Below are 23011 nucleotides of genomic sequence, written 5' to 3'. Positions count from 1 at the left end.
TATCATGACAAATAGAATACTACTAGAGATCGATGATTCAAATTGTTTCCATTCTTATTCCAAAACACTGTGTTTGAAGATGTGATATGTTTGGTGACAAAGAGCACATCGATCCACAAACAAATGTTCATGATCACATTGTGCAAGAAGAGCAGTACTATCATGTAACTCATGCTTTAATTTTGTATTCATATAAATTTGGTTTACTTCCAAGTCATATAATATGATGAAGCTTGATCTGAATATAATGAAAGCAAACTTTATATAGATATAGATGCTAAAGCTCTATATATTATCAAGATATATAGACCCAAGTACGCTTACTCTATCACTCTGTTGCTTCTATATATATATATATATATATGATCTTGAAACATATATACCTAATATATGCTTAATTTTTGCTATGATATAATAAATTTTAATAGTGAAAAACTTCTTGATCATAGTCCAAAGAAGAGGCATATTGCTTCCATTGTGTCTTTTACAAGAAGTATTTTTTAAATTTTGACTTTCATTCTGCTGTTTATGCATGTATCTTAATATCATTGAAGTTAAGAATAACAAAAAGCACATCATTATATATCCATGTTTTTCAACTAATTTACAGTTATATACTTATGACTCATTATTAGGATAGTTATTGAAAGAGAGCTAGACAATTAGCACAGCCAAATTTTGTGGAGCATGTACTTAATTCTTATTTTATTATTAGTTACTGAAATGAGTGATGATTGATGTCCACCTTTATAGTGCTCCACTCATAAGTTCAATAATTTGGAAGCAATTTATTGTTGGAATGATTTTTCTGAATAATAATAATCAAAGAACTAGGGTATTATTCACACTTTTTAGACGTTCTAGGATGTTCAGCTGAAATCATGCAGAAACAAGCTTTATCTAGAAAAAAGTACAGTAAGAAGAAAGATTTTTTATTTTCTAGCATTGCTAGGCTGAATGATTGATATATATGGATAGATAATTACTTGAAATTAATACCATTTATAGTTTTTTTTTTTAAATTTATTCACAATTTTCCGTTGCTTTCTTTTTCTCTTCTTACTTTTTTCTGACTATTCCTCCTATTTTCTCCCAATATATATAAACATATATATATATATGGCAAAACTGAGCGAATAAATATCTAGTTCTGAGCAGGTGGGCTGTCTCAACTCTCAAGCTATAGAAACAAAAGAATTCAGAGAGACCCAAAAAAAACTTTAAATCAATAATTAAGAAATTATTTTTTTTTATAAAAAGAAAAGTGGATAAGACAAAATAATTAAAAATCAATTAAAAAAATAAATTCAATTTCTAAATTATTGATTTTAAAACACAATTAAAAGCAAAATTTCAAATTTATGAAGCCCGGCCCAGTCCACTATAAAAAAGACTGCCCGGCCCGTGGTCATGAAAAAATCGCTAAGGGAAAAAAGAATCGTGACGTGTTGAAACGGCGAAAGGCGGGAGAGGACAAAATAATCAATGACGGTTGCTTGGCGGCCACGTTTTCATTTCCCTCTCGTTCGTGTACCTTCTTTGAATACCTAATGTAGATATTTAGGGTTTCGCTCTCCAATCCCCTCTCACCTCCCTCCTCTCATCTCTTTGGAATTAGGGTTTTATCCAAACCCTAGCTCCACCACCCGTCCCCAAGGTATTGGTTCTTTTCCCCTTGGCTTAATGATTCTGCTAATTATATATATATATAAGAATTTAGAGAAAGAATGGAATTCTTGGAGGTCTGATTGGTGTTAACTTAGCTTTGTATATCTGTAAATCAGCTGGACTTGTTTCCCTGTGTTTATTGATGTCTGTGTTTCTTGATTCTGTTTAGTATTTACTTTTGAGATGTTTCTTTGTTTTATTTATATCAAGCCTGATGTTCTCATTGTTTATGTAATTAGTTTGATTGTTTTATTGGTTACTTGTTTTAGGGGGATGGGTTGGATGAGTTTTAATTTATAATTTTTTGGCTTGGATTATACTTTTATGCTGTATTATCATGTAACTCCTCTTAGAAATTTTATCGCTTTATTGTAGATTAGCTAGTGACTTGATTGTCTCTTGATATGTATCTCTTGATTTTGATCCTGCCTTAAATCTCATTTTGATTTTTATCTACCATGAATACATAAGATGGTTATTTTATTAAACAACTGATAGCATGAATTTAGTGAATTGATTGTCACTAATTGGTTTATGATACCTAATTTGGGGAAAATTTTGGCATGAGGATAGCTGATATCATCCCATTTCTTGGATTGAGGGACCTAATGATATCCATCCTGATTTTATTGTTCATGTTATAATCTAAAAAGGTTTATTGCCTGGATAACGACAACATGGAAATATGACTTCTACCTGTTACTCCTTTATGATTCCGTTGATAGCATAAACACACATATAATAGGATCGCTTGCACTTACTTAAATTTATTGTATATATTTCTGACTTAGATTTCTTTAGTGATCCTGCAATTTTATCTGTTTGTTAGGTGATTGCATTCATTCTTTTCTCTAAGTAAAGCTTGTTGGCTTTTCTCTAAGTAAAGCTCGTTGTCTTGTCCATAAATCAATAGTCAAATTACTTAGTGCTATTGAGACCACTGTGTAATTTTATTAATGATCGAGAGGCTGGCTCCTGTGACTAGAAAATTCAACAGGACTGTGTGAAATTGGCACTTATGAGTTGTTGCATGACTGATCCTAGTAAAAAATTTGGTGACGCGTTGGAGTCAATGATGAATATATTTACTGTTCTTTCTAGATATTTGTGAGTATGGTTACTCAGTGTAGAATTCAATGACACACACAAGAGGGGAGTTTCAAACTCACGCGGGATGGATGAAATCCCAACACCAACACACCATGCTATGCCTTTGTTGGTGTTCAATGTTGAATTTAAATATATAGAATATATTTTATATTAAGAATCTAGCTATTTGGTCCGAACTTGGATGAGCCAACCTATATACAAGCTCAGCTCGTTATTGATTTTGAGCTATAGATCCGGGCTTGAGTTTAGCTCATTTATTAAATGATTGAGCTGAATTCTAGCAGCTTGTGAGCTGAACAGCCCTATCTGTGATAACTTTCCTGTAACTGTAGACTTTACAGCTCTCTCATACATATCAACCCTTTTTGCAAATTTTCCGTGGTACACAGACATGGCTGGGACTCTTCTTCAATCAGCTGTTTTTCCTGATGTGAATCGAAGTTGCATTCAACCTCGGGGTTCAGGGAAAGACAAAAGGGCTGCTACAATGAAGTGCAATTTGCAAAAAAACTCACCTAAATTGTCAGCCTTTGCGGGTCTACGACCATCCAGTACATTGGATTGCATTTCTAGACCTCAGAAGGATTTCCATTCTGTTGTGAAAACTTCAATCTCAGTCCCAAAGGGGAAGGCTAGTCGTGGAGTTGCTGTTGCTATGTTTGAGCGGTTCACTGAAAAAGCTATCAAGGTTATTATGCTTGCACAAGAAGAAGCAAGGCGGCTAGGTCACAATTTTGTTGGAACAGAGCAAATATTATTGGGCCTTATAGGTGAAGGGACTGGAATAGCAGCCAAGGTTTTGAAGTCAATGGGTATCAACCTTAAAGATGCCCGTGTTGAAGTGGAGAAGATAATTGGAAGGGGCAGTGGTTTTGTGGCTGTTGAGATACCGTTCACTCCTCGTGCAAAACGCGTTTTAGAACTTTCTCTTGAAGAAGCCCGCCAACTTGGTACACTCCTTATTGATTACTTCATTACATACTATCATAGCATTACAAATTTTTATATTAAAGTATCTTTGTGAACAATGCTTGTGTTCTCATTATTAGGTAAGCCTCGCATGGTTTCATTGCTGTTGCCTATAAAATTTTAACTTCTAATTTTATTATGAATTACACAATGCCACATGATCAAATTTGGCTGGACTCCTTCCACTTGTATCTGTTTCTAGGAGACATTAGATCTAGTAATGTTGCGGCTATTTTTGCATGCGAGACATTAGATCTATTATTTGCAGAATAGGAGACAGTAGATCTGTCGTATCTGTTCGTATCCTTCCACTCGTATCTGTTGTATCTGTTTCTAGGAGACATTAGATCTATTATTTGAATAGGAGATTGCTCATTGTAGAGAAACTACCTCTGCTAGTTTATTCAAGATGATGATGATTATATGGGTCATGGTATGCCATGTCTTAGAATATGTTCAAGTTTGTTTGCAGAAAAATTATGAAGGACAAAGTATGAAAAAGCTAACCCCCGAATCTTGTGTGATAAGTCACTTGCGTATAGTTCTGGCCTTTTCATGAAAGTGTTTTGTGTTCTCATAGGAATTTCAAACTTTCAATCAATATGTAGGTCACAACTATATTGGATCAGAACACTTGCTTCTTGGATTACTTCGTGAGGGTGAAGGTGTTGCTGCCCGTGTCCTTGAGAGCCTTGGAGCTGATGCAAGCAACATTCGTACACAGGCAAGACCTGATGCTTGAAATTCTGCTGTGTCCAAAACTAAGTCTTTAATCTTTATTAGCATGGTTAACAGTTTAAAACATATCTCTGTCGTATGGTTAGGTTATTCGGATGGTTGGTGAGAGCACAGAAGCTGTTGGTGCGGGTGTTGGAGGTGGAAGCAGTGGAGCCAAGATGCCTACACTTGAGGAGTATGGCACCAATTTAACAAAATTAGCGGAGGAGGTAATTTTCTGTCTTTGTTTCTCTCTAAAAGCTTCTAGTTTTTTGGTTTCCTGGAAAATATGATGTCTGAATGTCTTGTTGCCTTGCAGGGTAAACTCGACCCTGTCGTTGGGAGACAGCCACAGATAGAGCGTGTTACCCAGATATTGGGTCGGCGGACGAAGAATAACCCCTGCCTCATTGGAGAACCTGGTGTTGGGAAGACAGCTATTGCTGAAGGGCTTGCTCAGCGCATTTCAAGTGGGGATGTTCCAGAAACAATAGAAGGGAAGAAGGTAGCTAACTTTGTTTATTTCTTAATTTTATCATGGTGGCTGTGCATTCCACCTGAATTTTGAGAACATTGCCCACATGAAATCGTTCATCTCTTTGTCATTACAGGTAATAACGCTTGACATGGGATTGCTTGTTGCGGGCACAAAGTATCGTGGAGAATTTGAGGAGAGACTGAAGAAGCTGATGGAGGAAATCAAGCAAAGTGATGAGATAATACTTTTTATTGATGAGGTTCACACTCTGATTGGAGCAGGAGCAGCAGAGGGTGCCATTGATGCTGCTAATATCTTAAAACCAGCTCTTGCAAGAGGTGAACTGCAGGTATTTATATAGGCGTGCATCTTCCTGTTCAACACCATATGGTGACGTTTAGCTTATAATAAAATTGTTGAGGTTCTTCAGACACACTACCCCGCAAGCATATATATATATATATATTTGTTTTTTGCTTAATTTCTTTCTAAAACCTTTCTCTCTCAGTAAGAGATCACTTCATGCTTTTTTTCTGTTTTCAATTGTTTCTTTATACTGAACCATGACTATGAAAATGTATTGTTTCTCAAAATTAGTATATATGCTTTTTGTAGTGTATTGGAGCCACTACACTTGATGAATATAGGAAGCACATTGAGAAAGACCCTGCTTTAGAAAGACGGTTCCAGCCAGTAAGAGTGCCAGAACCAACAGTTGATGAAACAATAGAAATCCTTAAAGGCCTTCGTGAAAGATATGAAATTCATCACAAACTTCGATATACAGATGAAGCTCTAGTTGCTGCGGCACAATTGTCTTATCAGTATATCAGGTTAGTGATGTGCATATTATTTATCTTTTGATCTGCTATAGCATATCCTTTTTTTATCTTTATATTCTTGTGAAATTGCAGTGAGGAACTTTGTTTTATGCTTTCACTTTTTTTTAAAATATATTTCTTGATCAAGATAACTATCAGCTGTTGTAAATGATCAATTTCCATTGTTTGCAAATATTTGATGTGCATACTAGTGGGGTTCCTAGTGTATCATTTATAGAACCTGGTATCTGACATAATCTAGTCTTTGGCAGCGATCGTTTCCTCCCTGATAAAGCTATTGATTTGGTTGATGAAGCTGGCTCCCGTGTTAGGCTTCGTTATGCACAGGTATTCTTTCAACCACTAGCGCATCTAATATATCACCAATCACCATGGAACTTCCAAAAACTAAGTTAGTTTTTTTGCAGCTTCCTGAGGATGCAAAGGAACTTGATAAGGAGCTCAGACAGATAACCAAGGAGAAAAACGAGGCAGTCAGGGGTCAAGATTTTGAGAAGGTATTTCTTTTTTTCTTTGTTTTTGTTTTGATATTTTAAAATAACATTACACTGAACATGAGTGCCCCAAATTGTCAATTTAAGTATAATGTTGTTTGCACACTTTTCGTTTCTGTTCCTAGTTAACTTTGCAATTCCTGTCATTTAGCGGCCTCATCTATGTTAAATCATGAGCGTTCAATTCTTCTAGCTGGTTGTTTGCTATTTAATGTGTGAGTCTTTACTCTTTGGACAGGCTGGGGAGTTGCGAGATCGAGAAATGGAGTTGAAGGCTCAGATCTCAGCTCTAATTGAGAAGGGGAAAGAGCAGAGCAAAGCTGAAAGTGAGGCAGGTGATCAAGGCCCATTAGTTACAGAAGCGGACATACAGCATATTGTGTCCGCTTGGACTGGCATTCCAGTGGAGAAGGTCTCAAGTGATGAGTCCGACCGCCTCCTGAAGATGGAAGAGACACTTCACAAGCGTGTGATTGGCCAGGATGAAGCTGTGAAGGCCATAAGCCGTGCCATCCGTCGAGCCCGTGTTGGTCTCAAGAACCCCAACCGGCCAATTGCTAGCTTTATATTCTCCGGGCCTACTGGGGTTGGGAAATCAGAGTTGGCCAAGGCTTTGGCTGCCTACTACTTTGGCTCTGAGGAAGCCATGATTCGGCTTGACATGAGTGAGTTCATGGAAAGGCATACTGTCTCTAAACTCATCGGTTCACCACCTGGTTATGTTGGCTACACTGAAGGCGGCCAACTGACTGAGGCAGTTCGCCGTCGCCCCTACACTGTTGTCCTATTTGATGAGATAGAGAAGGCTCATCCCGATGTCTTTAACATGATGCTTCAGATATTAGAAGATGGAAGGCTAACAGACAGCAAGGGCCGGACAGTGGATTTCAAAAACACCCTTCTAATTATGACTTCCAATGTTGGAAGCAGTGTGATTGAGAAAGGAGGACGTAGAATTGGTTTTGATCTTGATTACGATGAGAAAGATAGCAGCTACAACAGAATCAAGAGCCTGGTAACAGAGGAGTTGAAGCAGTACTTCAGGCCAGAATTCCTGAACAGGCTGGACGAAATGATTGTTTTCCGACAGCTCACAAAGCAGGAGGTGAAGGAGATTGCAGATATAATGCTGAATGAGGTGTTTAACAGATTGAAGACAAAGGAAATCGAGCTTCAAGTAACCGAGAGATTTAAAGACCGGGTGGTGGAAGAAGGATACAACCCAAGCTATGGAGCAAGGCCATTGCGGAGAGCCATAATGCGTCTTTTAGAGGACAGTCTTGCTGAGAAAATGCTCGCCGGGGAGATCAAGGAAGGAGATTCAGCTATTGTTGATGTTGATGCCGATGGGAATGTAACTGTCCTGAATGGAGGGAGTGGAGTTGCCGATTCATTGCCTCCTCCAGTTTCTGTACAATAGAGCAATGACATATTCCACCGAGTAGAAATTCTATAGTTAAAATATATGAATTTTTTTATTTTATTATATCTGAAATGAATATAGATATGTACAGAAAAAGAACTATTGGGTTTCTCCGTCTTCAGAATACTTGTATAAGATAGCATGACTCTTGCTATATGTATATTTCACATTACTCATTTCAAATATATTGATCTTGAGAGAAGTTTTATCTGTTGTTTTCTATTTTTACTTTTTGATAAAAGTAAAATAACTATGTGTCATTGAAAATTAAAGCTGTTTTTGTACATTGTTGGTGGTTTTATCAGTTCTTTTCAAGCTGATGTTTTGAGCATTAGTAGTGGTAAATGTTGTGATTATTTACTAATTGCTTGTTCAGTCAAAGGATTATATTGATGATGATCAACGTAAAAAACAAAATTTATAATACAAAGGAAAACATGGTTACACAGGAGTCGGGATTACTAGCTTGTCTTTGAAACTAGCAACAACGCAAGAACCGGATCAAAATGATGCCCATTTTTTACTGTTTAAAAAAGAGGGGGGGATCATGAATGATTTTCAAAATGTTTCTGGCAGGGGTCTGCCTTGCAGGAATGCTCTGAACAGCACCAGAGACCGCTCCGGCTGCGAGAACGGAGCTTCATGTGATGCGCCTCTTATCGTCGCAAACGAAAGCATGTTGCCATACACCTGAGTCCATCCGCCAACCTACGAAAACCATCAAGAGATGATCAATCAAAGCTGTGTTAGAAGAAAATCTCAATTTGCAAAAAATGTGGTTTGATTGAAAGAGTTTCAATTTTGACAGTAAATTGTTCACCTGTTGCCCTTCAAACCAAACTCTGTATGGCACTGTTGTATTCAATCCTAGATCTTTCGCCAAATTATGCACTAATGTTCGACTACCGGTGAGAGGAATTACAGAATCTTGATCCCCACTGCAGTATCAAAAGATTGATAATGATCAACACAAGTTTTAGTTCACGAATGGCGAGAAATCAATTATGTACCTACCTGTAAACCAAAACTGGAACTCCAGATTTGATCAGTGAGCCTACAACAGTTATTGTCGGTATTTCCAAGTTGAGAAGTTCATATTCAAGTACACTGAAATGAATTATGTCAATGTGACATTAGTTCAATCCTACTAAACCATTAGCTCAAAAGTTTTTGAAACTTATAAACACCTGCTGCAAACTGTCCATTTCGGCACACCATTGAGCTGAGCATGGAGAGCCTCCTGCACATCTTTTCGGTTCAAATAATTCACCATTTCATCTTCCACGCAGACATCGATTCGCTCCTCGACACCCTGCATTGAATTTATTCAATACAAATGGTTAACAAATAATTGCTAACTTCCTATTGATAAGAATTTAAAAAACCAACAATTTGGACTTCAGACTTACATGAGGACTGAGGACCAAAGACTGTGACAGAACTGATGATATACAAACATCAAGAGTAACATCATATTTATCGACAAATCGACTGGTTTCTCTAGTCACTTGGTTCATCACTCTCGCACAAACAGGCGAAAGATCACCTCTATAATACTCACTCACATACCGAGAGTAGTTACACTTGGAAGTGAACATGTTGTATGTTGAATCAGAAATCAGCCCATGAGACCAAAAGAATTCAGCTCTTGAATTGAAATCAGTTGAGAACTCAAGAACAGGATTTCCAAGCTGCCAAACACAATGCAAAGGAAATCAAAAAACAAATCAAATTGCAGACTTTTCAAACTGTGTTGTAGTTTTATAATACTCACAGCAATGCCTTTGAGATTGAATATCTTCTCCTTCATATTATACAACACCATTAATTGAGCAAGTTGAGGAACATAATGACCTATAGAAAATTCAAAACAAAAACCATTTTACCGTTTATCTTTCTTGCGAACAGTGGAAGCATTTGAGAGCAACGGTGATTAGTGCCATTACCTGCATAGCTTTCTCCAGTGATGTACAAGTCCCTGTTCTTATACTGTGGAAACTTTGCAAACCAGCGGTGCAGGAACACAAGATTGTCCCTTGCTTTACATTCAGGAACATTCAACAGTTTCAATAGATGAAGAATTGTAAAAGAGAAAATGGTTTGAAAAAAATTATCAATAGGTAGTAATACCTGTCATCTTATCACTGACTCCAGAATAGTATGAAGAATCAGTGGCAAAAGAGAAGCCAACACCAGCTGGAGTCTCCAAGTATAACATGTTTGCTTCTAATAAAAGATAAAAGCAAAAGCAGAAGTAAGTTGCTTTCCTCCTTTTGATCTTTGAATCAAAAGAAGGGGAGAAAACTATTGATACCTTTGTTCCAACTGTACTCATTCTTCACCAACACCTCCCCACTTGGCCTGAAAGGTCCATTCTCAGAGAATGCACCAACTCCAACAGATGAACATCCCGGTCCTGCAAAGATTCAATCAATTAAAACCAAAACCGAGAAAGAAAAAAAAAACAACTTTTTTGGGAGATGAGATGTGACAAGGAGAACAACAAGAGTACCTCCATTTAACCAAAGAACAAGAGGCTTGGAAGTAGGGTCTGTTTCAGCTTCAGCAAAGTAGTAAAAGAGAGACCTTTGTTTATGCTTGTCAACTGAGATGTAGCCTGAGTAGTGTTGGAAGCTGACTTGAGGTTGGCCAGGGAGCTTGGTGATCTTGTCTTCCTCCATGGAAAAGCTCAGCTGAAGGTTCAAAGCTGCAGCCATTGCCATGGCCATAGCCAACAAAGCTACAGAGCTCATGATACTGAAGAAAGAGGGACACAAGGGAGACAACTGAGAGAATGTGAGAGTGAAGAAGAAGAAGAAGAAGAAGAAGTGAAGAATGGTAGTCAAGAGATGCCCAGAGGATGGCATTAAATAAGCAAAGGCTCATGTACAAAGATAAATGATGGTGTCTTTGATCCTTAGGCATGTCTAAGTATGTCTTTAAGGATTACAGTTTTGTTGCATATGATCTTACAGTACTTTTTTAAAAACCATTGTTTTAAAACATTTTTCAAATGGAAGAGTCACATGATAGTGTGCAAAATTTGTTTGTTTGTTTGTTTTTTTTTTAAAAAATAAATGGTGTCAGGAATGAACTTCAAGATAAAATAAAAAAAGGATGAACTTTGAGGCTGTAATAATGGTTGTTAAATACTAAACATAGAAAGATGTTGCTAATGATGCTATCCACATATTCATGTCATGGATTCATTTTGACTCAAAAAAAATAAAATAAAATAAAATAAACTGAATTAAGATATAATCCAAAACCAGAAAGAGAGAACATGAACACAATTTTGATGGGACTTATCAAAAATCTCTTCTCAGTTTTCCATGGTTATTGCATCAATGGATGGATGGGGGCCAGTGGTATTGGTAAGGTACCAAGTAAAACAACCTTTTGAGAGTGAATGCTCCTGACAATTAGTATCATCTTTTCAGCATCTCTATTGAGAGTTGGAGCAAAGATTAAAAATAAAATTATTAAAAATAAATAAATAAATAAAAGAAGAAAAAGTTAAAAGAGTTTAGCATCCATCTTTTTCTTGTTTTCTTCTGAGTTTGTTTTTCTCCATAGGAATTGGAGGATGGTGGCAAGGGAATTTGTGAAAACAAACAACAAACAAGGCAAGATGGAAAAGTTGATCCAGTGAGGAAGAGGATTCCTGACATTTTTCATGCACACATGTGATTCATTGGGGACAGGGAAAAATAAATTAAATTAAATTAAAATAAAATATACTCACAAAATACAAATAGTCCTTTCCTGCTACTCTTCCTTTACTGCTGCCTTATGCTCTCTCAGTTTTCAGTTTTCAGTTTTCAGCTCTCAGTACTCACTTTTCAACTCTCTCACATGTAAATTCTCTGAATTCATTTCTAAAATTATATACTAAATTTTTACATTCCTTAAAATTCATTTATTGAGAGAATGAAGAGAGAGGAGTGTTTGGTGTTTGGATTGAGAAACATGTGAAGTGGCAGGGACTGGATGGGAGATGAAACATGACAAGAAGGATTGTTTGTACATCTCTGAGTACCCACCCAGACCCAGTCTGCTCTCTGTATTATCAATCCAATAAACCAAAACTTCTCCACCTTGGGGACTGTAAATGAATTTTCTTTCTTCTTTCTTTCTTTCTTTCTTTCTTTTTCACATGGAATTAATTTTACATATGAAATATAATTCTAAAAATGTGTGAAAGTTCACAATGTGTCCTTCAGCATAGTGACATATTCTTATTGGTCCTTGAGTCAAAGTTTTTTTTATATTTTTTCCCCAGATTTTAGTTTAATTAAAATTAAAACGATCTGGTAAAAGGTTAGATTATCATGTCAACAATAACTAAGGATTGATAAAAAAAAATAAAATAATATTCTCATACAATTATTTAGTTCCATAATGAAAATAAATATTTTAGTATAATTTGAAATGTGATTATTATTTTGAAAACATTGGGCATGTGAATTTTTTTTATTTATTTATAATAAAAATGCATATGTTTACATACTTTTTTTTTTTCATTCCATAAATATTTATTTTGGGATCATTAGTTATGAATCCATGAATTTAATAACTGGTGTTGCAAAAAAAAATTATTAGAAGTGGATTATCATTATATATATCATGCCCATTGATCAGTGCTCATTAATGAACAAATTTACAAGGGATAATCATTCAATGATAAAGACCAATAGATTTTGATAATTAGACTTAATCCTAATAAAAATAAATTAATAGAATGTAACCATACCTTTTTTTTCAATGAAATAAAATAAATTAGACACTCAACACCTCTTTTGATTCACCCTTGGGGAAATCAACAAGCGTGCAAAGAACCACATTTTATTTATTTATTTATTTATACAACCACTTGCCACTTTGATCATGTTAATTTAAATTCAACATCATCATATATAAATATATACACACACTTTTTCATTTAAAAAAAAATATGTATATATATATAGTTTTTATATTGAGAGTGCTATGAGTGATACTTAGAAAATTTTGGGATGGAGTGTTCTTTCTCATGCTCCATTTCTTTGACTTATTCTCCACATTCCTTAAAAAAACTTTTCACATCTCTCCTTTTTTCTCACTACTTTTTAATTTCTTTTCAAACTCTCTCAGTTTCTTTATATTAACACAAATAAATAAAAATACAATAAATATATATAATATTTTTTTTTATTGAAAGGAAAAAAGCCTTTCAGCTTTTTTAATATTTTAGTGACAAACATCAAGCATTTCTTATCTGACATTTTGTCCCCCTTCAAATGGTCATAGTTTTTGATGCAATTAATTAGAGTTTTCTTTCATAATACTTGTGCTTGTGCAATTGAGAAACTCTTGTATTTCTTTTTACTTATCAAAGTATTGAACAAAATGAAACAAAATAATTGGAAAGAGAGCATGTTATGTGAGTGAATTTATCATGTTTAGATGATTATAAACTTTGATTAGATTTTGAAGTATTGGGAATTAAAGGGAGCTGTTTAATTTAATGTTTTTTCTTTTAATTTGGGAACAAGAATAAGAATAAGGGATTATTTTTTTTGTTTAGGAGACTTGGCAAAAAATATTAATAATAATTTAATTAAATAAGTTTTGGCCTAATTATTTTATAATCCTTACTTTTTCTCTTTTTTTTTTTTACTTTTTGGCCCCTCATGTGATGATTTTGTCAGATAAGTAATCATTTCAGACCGAGTGGGGGGGCAGAGTGCAAAAAAGAAGAGCCGGAAATGACAGCGTGGCATTCCGTATGACGTGTACAGTGGAGTGGGGCCCATATGCTTGTCACAGTTAAAGAGCACGTGGGCCTTCTGGGCCCACACCTTTTAATTTTATTTATTTTTCTCTCAAATATATCATTCTCTTTTGCATTTTATCCTCAAATTATTTTTTTCAGTGTTTGCATTGTATTTTATGAAATTTCTCTCATCCATATATCAACCAAGCAGGTTTTTGAACAAATAAATAAATTTATTCAAAATTTATCCGATTGCAATAAAATTTAAACACATTCAATAATTTATTTATTCACCAAACAAGTGCTTGGTTCATAATTCAATAATATATATTTTTTTAATAAATATGGATAATTTACCTGTCAGGCATCAGCAAGATTTAAGGTTTGGATTACAAACCTAAGCTCACGTTAGGAACCCTTTTTACCATTACATTGTAATTGAGGAAATTTAAACTTGGACACTAAAGGCCGTTTGGTTCACGATAATGTGAAAATATTACAGTCTATTACGTGGCGTAATCTGTGACTACCAACCTTAGAAGATTACCAAAAAATTTGATAATCTCATTACCACCAAAATAGGTGGCTATGTTGGATTATCAAGTGGGTGGTAATTTGAAATATTTTTTGGATAAATATGTCCTTTGTTTAAAAATAATAATTTTCATACTTTATTCGTTAGATAAAAAAAATTAAATTTAAATAATATTATTTTGAGAATATATTCAACTTCAAAAATTTAATTTTTTATCCAAAATTTTATTTTACTTTAAATTTAAACTCGCACAAAATAGTAGACACAAAGATATTTTGAGAAATTTAGAACATTACCAAGTTGATTATATGTAATATGAGTTTCTAATCAAACATGGTTATCATAAACACCACAACATTTATGGGAATATAACATTCCTGATTTTATTACCATGGTAATCCCATTATGTGGTGGTATATCATTACCTCAAACCAAATGACCCTTAAAATTTTTTTATCATTATTATATATAAGTAGGACAATATTGTTGAGTTATGAGCTCATGGGTAAGAATAAGATCTAAATTTCACTTTTTTCAAAAATTATCTTACATTATTACTTGTATAATAAAATGATTTTTTTTTTAGATATGTAACATTCGCAACAAAAAGTGTTCTATGCTAGCAGTATTTAATCTTAAAATATAACAAATTACACAAAGGAATCGAATTATTTATATATATAAAAAAAGACCATATAAATCACATTATCCTTTCTTCCGTTTTTTTTTTCATTATTCATGCAAAACGAGGTAACCACTAAAGAAAAAGGAGCCCGAAATTAGCGTCCTTAACTTATATATATATATATATATATATAAATAGTGGGTGATTTGGCCAAAGAACACAATCCAACATGCAAATGGACAAGACCAAGAGCCATTACATGCATTAGAGGCCAAAGCATTCAAAACAAAGTGAAAGAAAACAAATACAAGAATATGTAAAGAAAATATTGAAAGGAACTCAAGAAGCTGGATTACTTTGAGACAACTTATGGTGGAGGACCCCCACTATCATACTCACTGTTTTCCCCTTCTTGTTTTTCAACCTCTCACTCATTTCACATGAATCAATAAAGGGTATATAACCTTTAATACATTGATAACTAGAGATACTTGGATTTATTTAATTTATTTTCAGCTAGCAAAATACAATAACAACGAGGTCTTTACTTAGTTTCACTAGCTAAGACAAACTTAATTAAATTAATGAGCTCTAGATAATGCACCAAGGATGATAGTCTTCAAATTAAACAAGTGAGAGCCAATGTTTGTGTTCTTCTTGTTCATAACTTTGTGAGAAAAATAATCCTTGTTGTCATTAATCTTCAACCGTTTGAGTTCATCATGGAGTGTCTCATTCTCATGCATTAACTTGTTGTGCTCCTCCATAAGTTCATGCTTCTCTTCCATCAACTTCTCAACCCTAATCCATAAATCTCTATTCACTTGTCTCTTCTCTTCATATCTTGTAGCTAACTCCTTCAAATGTTTGTGGTTGTCCTCCACAAGTATTGCTATGTCATCTAACATGGCATCAGAGCTTGAGATTGAAATCTTTTTATTATAAGTAAAGTTTTCTATCGTCGAGTTGGGAGAGTATAGCTTGGAAGTGGAGTCGATAGAGTGTCGGTTGATTGATGATCGAGCCGATAACTGATGGAAGAATTTGACTAACAAGCGAAAAGAATTCTCAAACTCTTTTATTGTTTTCATGAGATCAAGTTTATCATTGGCGAGTGAATGACCATCTTGTTCTTGAATCAGTTTTGATATGACTGCTATGTTTTGATCAAGCTCTGAAAGGTCAAACATGTTTATATGTATATATGTATATAAGTTAAATGTTTATTTGTCCATGTATATATATATATATATATATATATATATATATAAACATAGGAGTAATAAACATAGTAGTAATAATATTTGGTTTTCATTTGTGATACAAAACTTTAATTTTGAGAAAATGGTTTTAAATAATTTGAAAAAACATGCATGCATGATCATGAAAATAAAGTTACAAAAGAGAAAAAAGAAAAACACAAGAGATGAAGTATTAATATATTAATTTATATATGTACGTATAATATTGGTTGAAGAGATGCATACCAGAGAGTGTGCATTGAAGCCATTGATGGCTACTCCACATCCAAGAACTTGAGAACTTCTCTTGGACATCATCCATTCTCACTTGTAATCTCTTCTTCTTTCTTCTTCTTCAGTCTCTTCTTTGTTAAGAGAGAATAATGAAATGGCTTGTAAATTATATATAAAAAGAAAAAGAAAGTTAAGGAGAAAGTTTATGGCCCCCGCCTCATCTATTGCCTGATAAGTCTCTTTCCCATCAAGCTCTACTATTTATTACATTGATATTGTCAATTTTCTTACCCTTTATTTTTATTATTTTTCTGAGCATAAGAAACGGCTACTCTCATTTATCATGTTTATTTATGAGAATTAGAGATTTTAGATGCTGAGATCTAGCAATTGATTAGGTTTTTTTTGGTTAAATATAGAAAGTTATCTTGGCTAAAGACTTTGGTTTTTGTATTTTGAAAAAATCCTAGATTTATTGCAGAAGATAATGATTAATCCACTGAGAGTATTATAATTTCATCTCTTTTAATTACCTCATCACATTCTGCGGAATAATCCCACTATGATGATATTGTAATAATTTTTTTTTCTCTCGTTTTATATGATAAATTATAGATCACAATATTCCATAAAAACTCACATGTTTTTTTTTTCTTAAAGAAATAAGTGACAAGTAATACCCTCATTTTGTGGGGTTTTAAAATTCAAGTTCCCTTCAAAACAAACACCCTTCATAATAGATCCAATGTCTATCCTATGTCAATAGAAAATTGACTAAAAAAATCAGTTATTATGTTTAAAATTTCAAAAAATAAAAAAAATTAGGACCACTGCTATTATTATTATTATTATTATTATTATTATTATTTCTAAAAATATAAATAAATCACACATAAAACCGCCCTCGTTAGATATGAAAATTGCTCCTAACCCAACTATCATTATTTAGTCAAACATTAATTATGTTTAAATTAGTTTTATCCACATGCAACCTTAGGATAGATCACAACAAAAGATGACACATTAACATGTAATATATACATGTACATAGAGAATGCTAAATATTTTACTTTGATCATTAAAACTTGGGGAATAATCCTCTTGGAGAATATTAGCATTATCTACAAAAGACTTATTCCTCCTCACCCCTTCACAGTGATATAAATGTGATATAAATCCTTCAACCCCCTTATCCAGTGCCTTTAAACTTTCTTTCTGGCTTGCTTTCTCCCCTTAAAAGCAACCTTACAAGTTTTCCCTCTTTTTAAGTGTGATTAAAAATTTCCATAAATTTGAGCTTTTAATCTTGCTCAATGTGGGGTTGAGGTTAATTTCTTTCAATTGAGGGTTTTAGAGATCACTCTCCAAAGGCCAATGGAGCAGTGAACCAAAACCGTAAATATTCATTTAATCAGGGAGCTTAATTAACTTTTTCAGCAAGTGATTTTAAGCTTGTAGGGAGAGCGAGATTCTTGATTCAATTATATTTTGACCGCAAAGTCATGCTCATTTGCCCGGCGATATAACAATGCTGAAGCTTCAACCCCTGCCCCAAAAACAATAAAAAAATGGTCTCCTCAGTATATAGATTGAAAAAATTATGAAGTGATTACTTTGACAAGTCTCACCATCCAGGATGTACAACAAATCTTGCAGTGGACAAAGCCCAGTTCACCTGATGAATGGAAAATTGGAGAAGTTGAAGACAAAAATATCCATGATTTGTTTTTAAGAGAGGGGGTGTTAGAGAAGTTTGATGTTTACCTTATCGGTTCCTAGTGAATTGGCAACAACATGTGTGACACGATCGTCGACCTGATTTGTGCAAGAAGCACCGAACTGCTCCGCTGTCTGCCAGAGTGGATGCATATGAGGATTAGCTTCACCCACTGGGAAAACACGGCTGAAGACTATCCTGCATCCTGCCAGGATCTTCCGCTGCTCTGATGCAAGAATGTTTCTAACATCAACATTGTCTAGGGAATGATTGGAGAAAAAGTTTTGGTGAATTCTCTCAATAACCTGTCTTGATGCAGGAAAAATAAATCATTCGCTTAGGTACAACCTTAGAGAAAAATTAAAATAATAATAATTAAAAGCATTCAGGAACCTCACCCCCAAAGAAGAGGCAAGAGTGCCATCCTCTGGCCTCTCATCGTGGTCAATTTCAAGGAGCGAAGGGCCGAGAAGGCCAAACTGGCGTCGGCTGCAGGGGAAATATGTATACCTGCAATTGGAGATGCAAAGGCAGTCTAAGAGGGGAAGAAAAGGTGAAGGCTTGCAAGGTGAGAAAATGAAAGAGAGATTAAGATGGCCCATGGTACCTTTCAACCACGATCAAGTTGAGTTTGTTATGCGGCCAGACCCTGATAGAGTCATCAATGATCACAACAGCTGATTCCATACCCAATACCCCTTCCAGGTCCTTGCTTCTGGGTGCCCTCTCATCTCCATCAACAGGATCTCCATCATCACCTCTGGAAATGACTCTTCCCGAGAACAGAGTGCCAGTGGGGTCAAGCACTTTCGCCATCTCAGTTGCATATAACTTGTTTCCCATAGTGTAGAGATGCAACTCATAGAGCTTACTAGCCTATAGAACCCATAAAGAAAGAAAGCTAAGCATTTGCATTGAATTAAATTCAAGATTTCAATCTTCATGAAATCCTCACCTTTTCCAAGAAGTTCCAGATTCCTGGCCTCAACTTGGTCCACATACCCATATGGTGAAGACGGAAAAGATGCCTCTGGGCCTTTTCTCTGTCTTGCTCCTCTTTCTTTCTCAATATCTCGTCGTGAATAGGATCTACTTCAGTAAACTAAACAAAAAAGAAGCATGTTAATCAAAGTCAAGGACATGGTGGATATAAACCGCTTCTCAAAAACAGTTTCACGCAATACCTTAGCTGAATTTAGGAGTGTGTGATCTAGATCAAGAACAAGACATAATTTCCGGGAGGCAAACATCTTGTTCTGTTCTTCAATTCTTCTTGCTCTCTCTTTCTGGATGGCAGCTTTTTGATGATCATCATAACCATCTAGCAGGTGTTCAACATCCCCCCATGGGTTTGAAGCTTGTGCAGCATCAGATACACCGTCAGAAGATGAGATGGAACCAGACTTTTGATCATTAGATTCTGCTGATGATGGTCTGATGTCAACCTTACTTATCTTGTTCATGTTGGGTTGTGGTGTGCTTTGTGGAAGAACTGTGAGCAGAGGAGTGGTTGTTTGCGAGCTGGGAATACTATCAGCATTGTTCCTGGGATTTGAGGTTAACTGCTGCAACACATCAGGCCTGGAAGTAGAATGTGGGAGCAAAGTGGTGGTCTGTGCCTGTTCTCCTTGCTCACCAACTCTTTGTAAATCCTTGTTCATCAGGCCATCAGTTGATAAATTTCCAGTTGATTTTGTCTGTTCCAAGGCAGCCTGGGCCAAATTATTGTGAAGGATACGCCGAGGGTCGCGGGGTTTCATGCGAATTTTGGAAGTGTCAGTCTGGATATTCTGCGAATTGAAATAGTGTAGAAAAATTAACAGTTATCATGTAATAATCCACAAGACTAGGGCACGCAAAAGTCTACTAAGTCCATCAAGTCACATGCAATAATTGATTCTTGAAATAGACTCAGTGCCTAAAGTTCTATGGGAAAATTCTTTTGTCATGGCAATGATAAACCACTCTTAAGATACACAAGCTAGAGGAATCGTAGTGGATAATCCATTTGCAACACTTGTTCGAGACTCATGAGAGTCCAAGAATAGTCATGATCATCTAACATAATGTTAATACCAGTTAAGTTCTTACATACTACCAGAGGCATAGAGCAAAAGCAAGAAAGGGGTACTACTCACCGTGGGAATTGTTTGAGCAGGCATCTGAGATTTTCCTGCTTGTCTCTGTCCAAGTTCTGCAGAATTCAGAGAAGCGATACTCAAAGAAGGGACTGCAGCTGTTCTGTTAATAGCAGAATTTTGTATTGCATCAGCTGGTTTTTGTTGAGCTCCTCCTGCTAATCTCTGTTGTTCCATCTTAAGCAGTTCCACAAGCATTGTGGGATTCACAGCAATGCCCTTCAACAAATTAGGCAAAGACACAGCAGCAGCAGTGCTCAAAATGGAATTCAACTCAATTGCATTATTTGAAGCCTTAGTTATCATGCAGGCATCTGGTCTTCGGTCAGAAACAATTTCACCATTTCCAGGTTTCCTCTGAACATCTACACTTTCACCTCCATAAATCCTGCTGTTTGGTTGAGCAGACATGGAACTACTGCTTCCCAACCATCCTCCTCTACCTGAAGTCATCAGCACATCTCTTGGATCTGAAACACCATTTCTTCGCCTTTTCATGTGATGGTCATCCAACAAAGGCTCATCAAGTACTTTGTGCTTCCGTGTGTTCACCAATGCTCCAACTGGTCCATTTTTTAGGGCTGTAGACTCAAGGGAAGCGGTGTGTTTGCTTTGATCTGGAGAATCACCAACCTCAGCATTAACAAATTTCAGTCTTGGATCTCTACTTTTTGCAGCAGACTTCATGACAGAATTTGGCGCACAACTCATTTGCACAACTGTTTTGGTAGGAGCTACTGGCTGCACAGTCAAGTTCATCATTGAAACATTACTGCTACTAGATCCAATATCTTGCGATGAACTTGTAGAATTCGTACTTTTGGAATGGCTGCTAACTGAGGAACTAGAGACTTCACCACGAGTATCATCATCATTATTTTTACCATCCTCAGAAGGAGTTGGGCTTGGGAGCCTGTTAGACTGGAGGAAGGTTGTTTTGGAATACTTCTGCTGATAAGAAGAAACAGCTTTAAGTGCATCTGTCAAATATGGATGCACAGAGGTATCATCAGCATTCACATTCTTTGAAGCTATTGGTTGGGAAGGTGTAGTTGCACCAACACTAACACCAACTCCAATAGGTTGTAGCATAGGCAATGGCTGTGGGTTATCACGTGTAGGAGAAGGAAGGCTTCCTTCATCGTACTTAGCATGGAGATCCACCAAAACCCTATTTCTTGGCGTCACGGGAAGTTCTAAATTTGGAAAACTAGGCTTTCTTTGGTCAAAAACAGGTTTTTCAGCTAGCTTAGCAGATCCACTCCTATCAACATTCATTTTCATCTCTTTCTCTTTATTTGAGTTCTCAAAAACTAGTGTTTGCACCAGAACATCAATCTGTTATAGAGAAATAAGCAACAAATTTTAGCAATCATATGTCCTTCGATGAATTTTACCCAACTGAGAAGAGAACGAACCTCCTTCATTTGCTCAGGGTTTAAAAGAACATGATATTGGTTCTTAATACGCATTAACAACCTACAATTAATGCAGTGAAAAGGATTCAACACCAAACATAGATTTTCTCAATCAAAGCAATCTGATATTCTGATAGATGACAGACAAACCTCACAAGAAATTTCTCAGCTTGATCCATATTTTTCAAGTTCCCCGAACTATACACCTGCCAATCAAAAACACAAATGAGGTTTCCCTTACAAAGATCCACACTTAAACAGAAACACCCAAAAGGAGTCATGCATCTTACAGAATGCAGTGTCTGAATCGAAATGAATGCCTGCTGCACCAAGGCATCAACAACAGGTGTATGCTCATCCGATGACATCTGCTTCAAGCTCTCAAAACACTTGAGTAACCGCAAATAAGAAGCTTCAAAGGATCTACAAATCACAAACAAATCCAACACATTCAGCTTTCAATCAATTCAATGATCCCAAATTATATTGTTTATAATTCAAGAATCACAGTTCAGTTTTCACAGTTAATATATTCCTGATAAACATATTAGTTTTATAATCAAGGTCAAGAGTTTTCCATTTGGTTTAACAGCTCCAAGAGTTCATTAGCACTTACTTCTCCACCTCTTCAACAGTTATAGCATCCAACTCTTCAAGTATCAAACTCACACTTTTATCAAACTCCCCCATCTCTTCAACTTCCACTTCAATGTCCTCCTTCCCATTGCTCTCATCGGCATCGGGTGGAGGCTCATTGCTTTCATCAACATCAGTAACGGGGGCAACGACGTCAGAGCCGAACCCGATCTCCCCCTCCTCCAACTCCCCTTCTTCCTTCTCCCCTCCCACATTCTCGCTACTGTCTTCAATCACCACATCGCAAGGATCCTCCTTTACACCCTTCTCCCCATCGCCGACGATCTCCACCGACCCCATGGGGCTGACCTCGAACCCCAGTGGCTTGTTCTGCACCGCCTGAGCCCAGGCGAAGTTGTAGAGATGAGGACTGTAGTTCCTCTGCCTCGGGACCTCCATCCAAACCCTAGATCTCGATCCCCTGATGTCATCCCGCCGCTTGAAGGCATCAGCAGATATCTCCTCCAAGGACTCCGACGACCCCCCGTCGGACATCTCATCGTCCCTCGACATCCGGTCTAGGGTTTCCTCCTCTCCAGGGTTTATAAAGAACCGATTGGATCCGGCCACGCGCATAGAGCCAAAATCAGAACTAAAGGCGCGCTCACCGGAGCTCCGGCGATCGATGATCGGCTCTAGGGTTAGGGTTTCCGAGATTTCCAGATCTAGGGTTACGTTCGGGGTCACAGGCCGCCGTTTTCTGCAAATCCTAGCTCGTTCCAAAGATCTCGACGAGAGAAATCGATCGACAATGGTTTCGATTTGTGAAATAGTGTTTTAAATTTCCAATTTGGGGTTAAAAAACAACACCTATCAATCGAGATCCGGGCAAAAATGTGAAAGCACGAACGAGAGGAAAGGAATCAGACAACCAGAAGACGGAAGAGTGCTCGTGATATGAATTTAAAGCCCTAAACTCAAATCTCCACCGTACACGTCATCAAACTGGTCTGCCACTCGGACTTTAATATCCAAATAAATTTCAATTTTATGCCTATATTTAATAAATAA

The 23011-nt window shown here is 36.2% G+C and overlaps 4 protein-coding genes across 6 annotated transcripts; 1 reads left to right on the top strand and 3 right to left on the bottom strand.

The window, feature by feature from the left end:
* The first annotated feature begins 1503 nt into the window (after positions 1–1503).
* Positions 1504–7911, top strand: LOC120261996 (chaperone protein ClpC1, chloroplastic). 3 transcript variants are annotated; one of them, XM_039270029.1, is made up of 10 exons: positions 1504–1657; positions 3168–3728; positions 4356–4471; positions 4572–4694; positions 4784–4969; positions 5076–5291; positions 5558–5775; positions 6036–6111; positions 6192–6281; positions 6517–7911. In XM_039270029.1, exons 2-10 carry the CDS (start codon positions 3170–3172, stop codon positions 7696–7698), a joined length of 2766 nt encoding a protein of 921 aa, XP_039125963.1. In that variant the 5' UTR covers positions 1504–1657; positions 3168–3169; the 3' UTR covers positions 7699–7911. The 3 variants fall into 3 exon arrangements, with proteins under 3 accessions (XP_039125963.1, XP_039125966.1, XP_039125965.1); XM_039270032.1 differs by lacking the exon at positions 1504–1657 and adding an exon at positions 1754–1775; XM_039270031.1 differs by lacking the exon at positions 1504–1657 and adding an exon at positions 1789–1812.
* A 166-nt stretch (positions 7912–8077) lies between these two features.
* LOC120260521 (serine carboxypeptidase-like 45) lies at positions 8078–10659 on the bottom strand. Its single transcript, XM_039268007.1, has 10 exons — positions 10214–10659; positions 10016–10117; positions 9832–9927; positions 9648–9740; positions 9476–9555; positions 9111–9392; positions 8889–9013; positions 8716–8808; positions 8522–8639; positions 8078–8409 (listed from the first exon to the last, which is right to left on the bottom strand). Exons 1-10 carry the CDS (start codon positions 10566–10568, stop codon positions 8260–8262), a joined length of 1494 nt encoding a protein of 497 aa, XP_039123941.1. The 5' UTR covers positions 10569–10659; the 3' UTR covers positions 8078–8259.
* A 4318-nt stretch (positions 10660–14977) lies between these two features.
* On the bottom strand, positions 14978–16345 carry LOC120262019. The gene is made up of 2 exons (XM_039270053.1): positions 16104–16345; positions 14978–15790 (listed from the first exon to the last, which is right to left on the bottom strand). Exons 1-2 carry the CDS (start codon positions 16177–16179, stop codon positions 15198–15200), a joined length of 669 nt encoding a protein of 222 aa, XP_039125987.1. The 5' UTR covers positions 16180–16345; the 3' UTR covers positions 14978–15197.
* Positions 16346–17084: 739 nt separating this feature from the next.
* Positions 17085–22886, bottom strand: LOC120260956 (RNA polymerase II C-terminal domain phosphatase-like 3). Its single transcript, XM_039268560.1, has 12 exons — positions 21981–22886; positions 21655–21787; positions 21515–21570; positions 21365–21425; positions 19947–21284; positions 18993–19598; positions 18764–18910; positions 18416–18684; positions 18207–18318; positions 17856–18113; positions 17720–17766; positions 17085–17636 (listed from the first exon to the last, which is right to left on the bottom strand). Exons 1-12 carry the CDS (start codon positions 22574–22576, stop codon positions 17573–17575), a joined length of 3687 nt encoding a protein of 1228 aa, XP_039124494.1. The 5' UTR covers positions 22577–22886; the 3' UTR covers positions 17085–17572.
* Between the last annotated feature and the right edge of the window lie 125 nt (positions 22887–23011).

The sequence above is a fragment of the Dioscorea cayenensis genome, chromosome 5 (assembly GCF_009730915.1).
Source record: "Dioscorea cayenensis subsp. rotundata cultivar TDr96_F1 chromosome 5, TDr96_F1_v2_PseudoChromosome.rev07_lg8_w22 25.fasta, whole genome shotgun sequence".
In the NCBI taxonomy this organism is placed as follows: Eukaryota; Viridiplantae; Streptophyta; class Magnoliopsida; order Dioscoreales; family Dioscoreaceae; genus Dioscorea; species Dioscorea cayenensis.
The sequence above is the reverse complement of the archived record's forward strand: the minus strand, read 5'-3'. Positions and strand labels throughout refer to the sequence as shown.

Bases quoted from the DNA above. Each gene is read 5' to 3' on its own strand.
- LOC120260956 (XM_039268560.1), bottom strand. From the start codon at position 22,576: ATGCGCGTGGCCGGATCCAATCGGTTCTTTATAAACCCTGGAGAGGAG. The intron at 21,285-21,364 runs GTTCGTTCTCTT...TCTCTATAACAG, and splicing joins ACCCTGAGCAAATGAAGGAG to ATTGATGTTCTGGTGCAAAC. The intron at 18,114-18,206 runs GTGAGGTTCCTG...GCATCAAGACAG, and splicing joins CTCTTGCCTCTTCTTTGGGG to GTTATTGAGAGAATTCACCA.
- LOC120260521 (XM_039268007.1), bottom strand. From the start codon at position 10,568: ATGCCATCCTCTGGGCATCTCTTGACTACCATTCTTCACTTCTTCTTC. The intron at 9,741-9,831 runs GTATTACTACCT...CTGAATGTAAAG, and splicing joins AGTCAGTGATAAGATGACAG to CAAGGGACAATCTTGTGTTC. The intron at 9,014-9,110 runs GTAAGTCTGAAG...AATTCAATGCAG, and splicing joins CTTTGGTCCTCAGTCCTCAT to GGTGTCGAGGAGCGAATCGA.
- LOC120262019 (XM_039270053.1), bottom strand. From the start codon at position 16,179: ATGGATGATGTCCAAGAGAAGTTCTCAAGTTCTTGGATGTGGAGTAGC. The intron at 15,791-16,103 runs GTATGCATCTCT...TTGACCTTTCAG, and splicing joins GCTTCAATGCACACTCTCTG to AGCTTGATCAAAACATAGCA.
- LOC120261996 (XM_039270029.1), top strand. From the start codon at position 3,170: ATGGCTGGGACTCTTCTTCAATCAGCTGTTTTTCCTGATGTGAATCGA. The intron at 5,776-6,035 runs GTTAGTGATGTG...AGTCTTTGGCAG, and splicing joins TTGTCTTATCAGTATATCAG to CGATCGTTTCCTCCCTGATA. The intron at 6,282-6,516 runs GTATTTCTTTTT...CTCTTTGGACAG, and splicing joins GGGGTCAAGATTTTGAGAAG to GCTGGGGAGTTGCGAGATCG.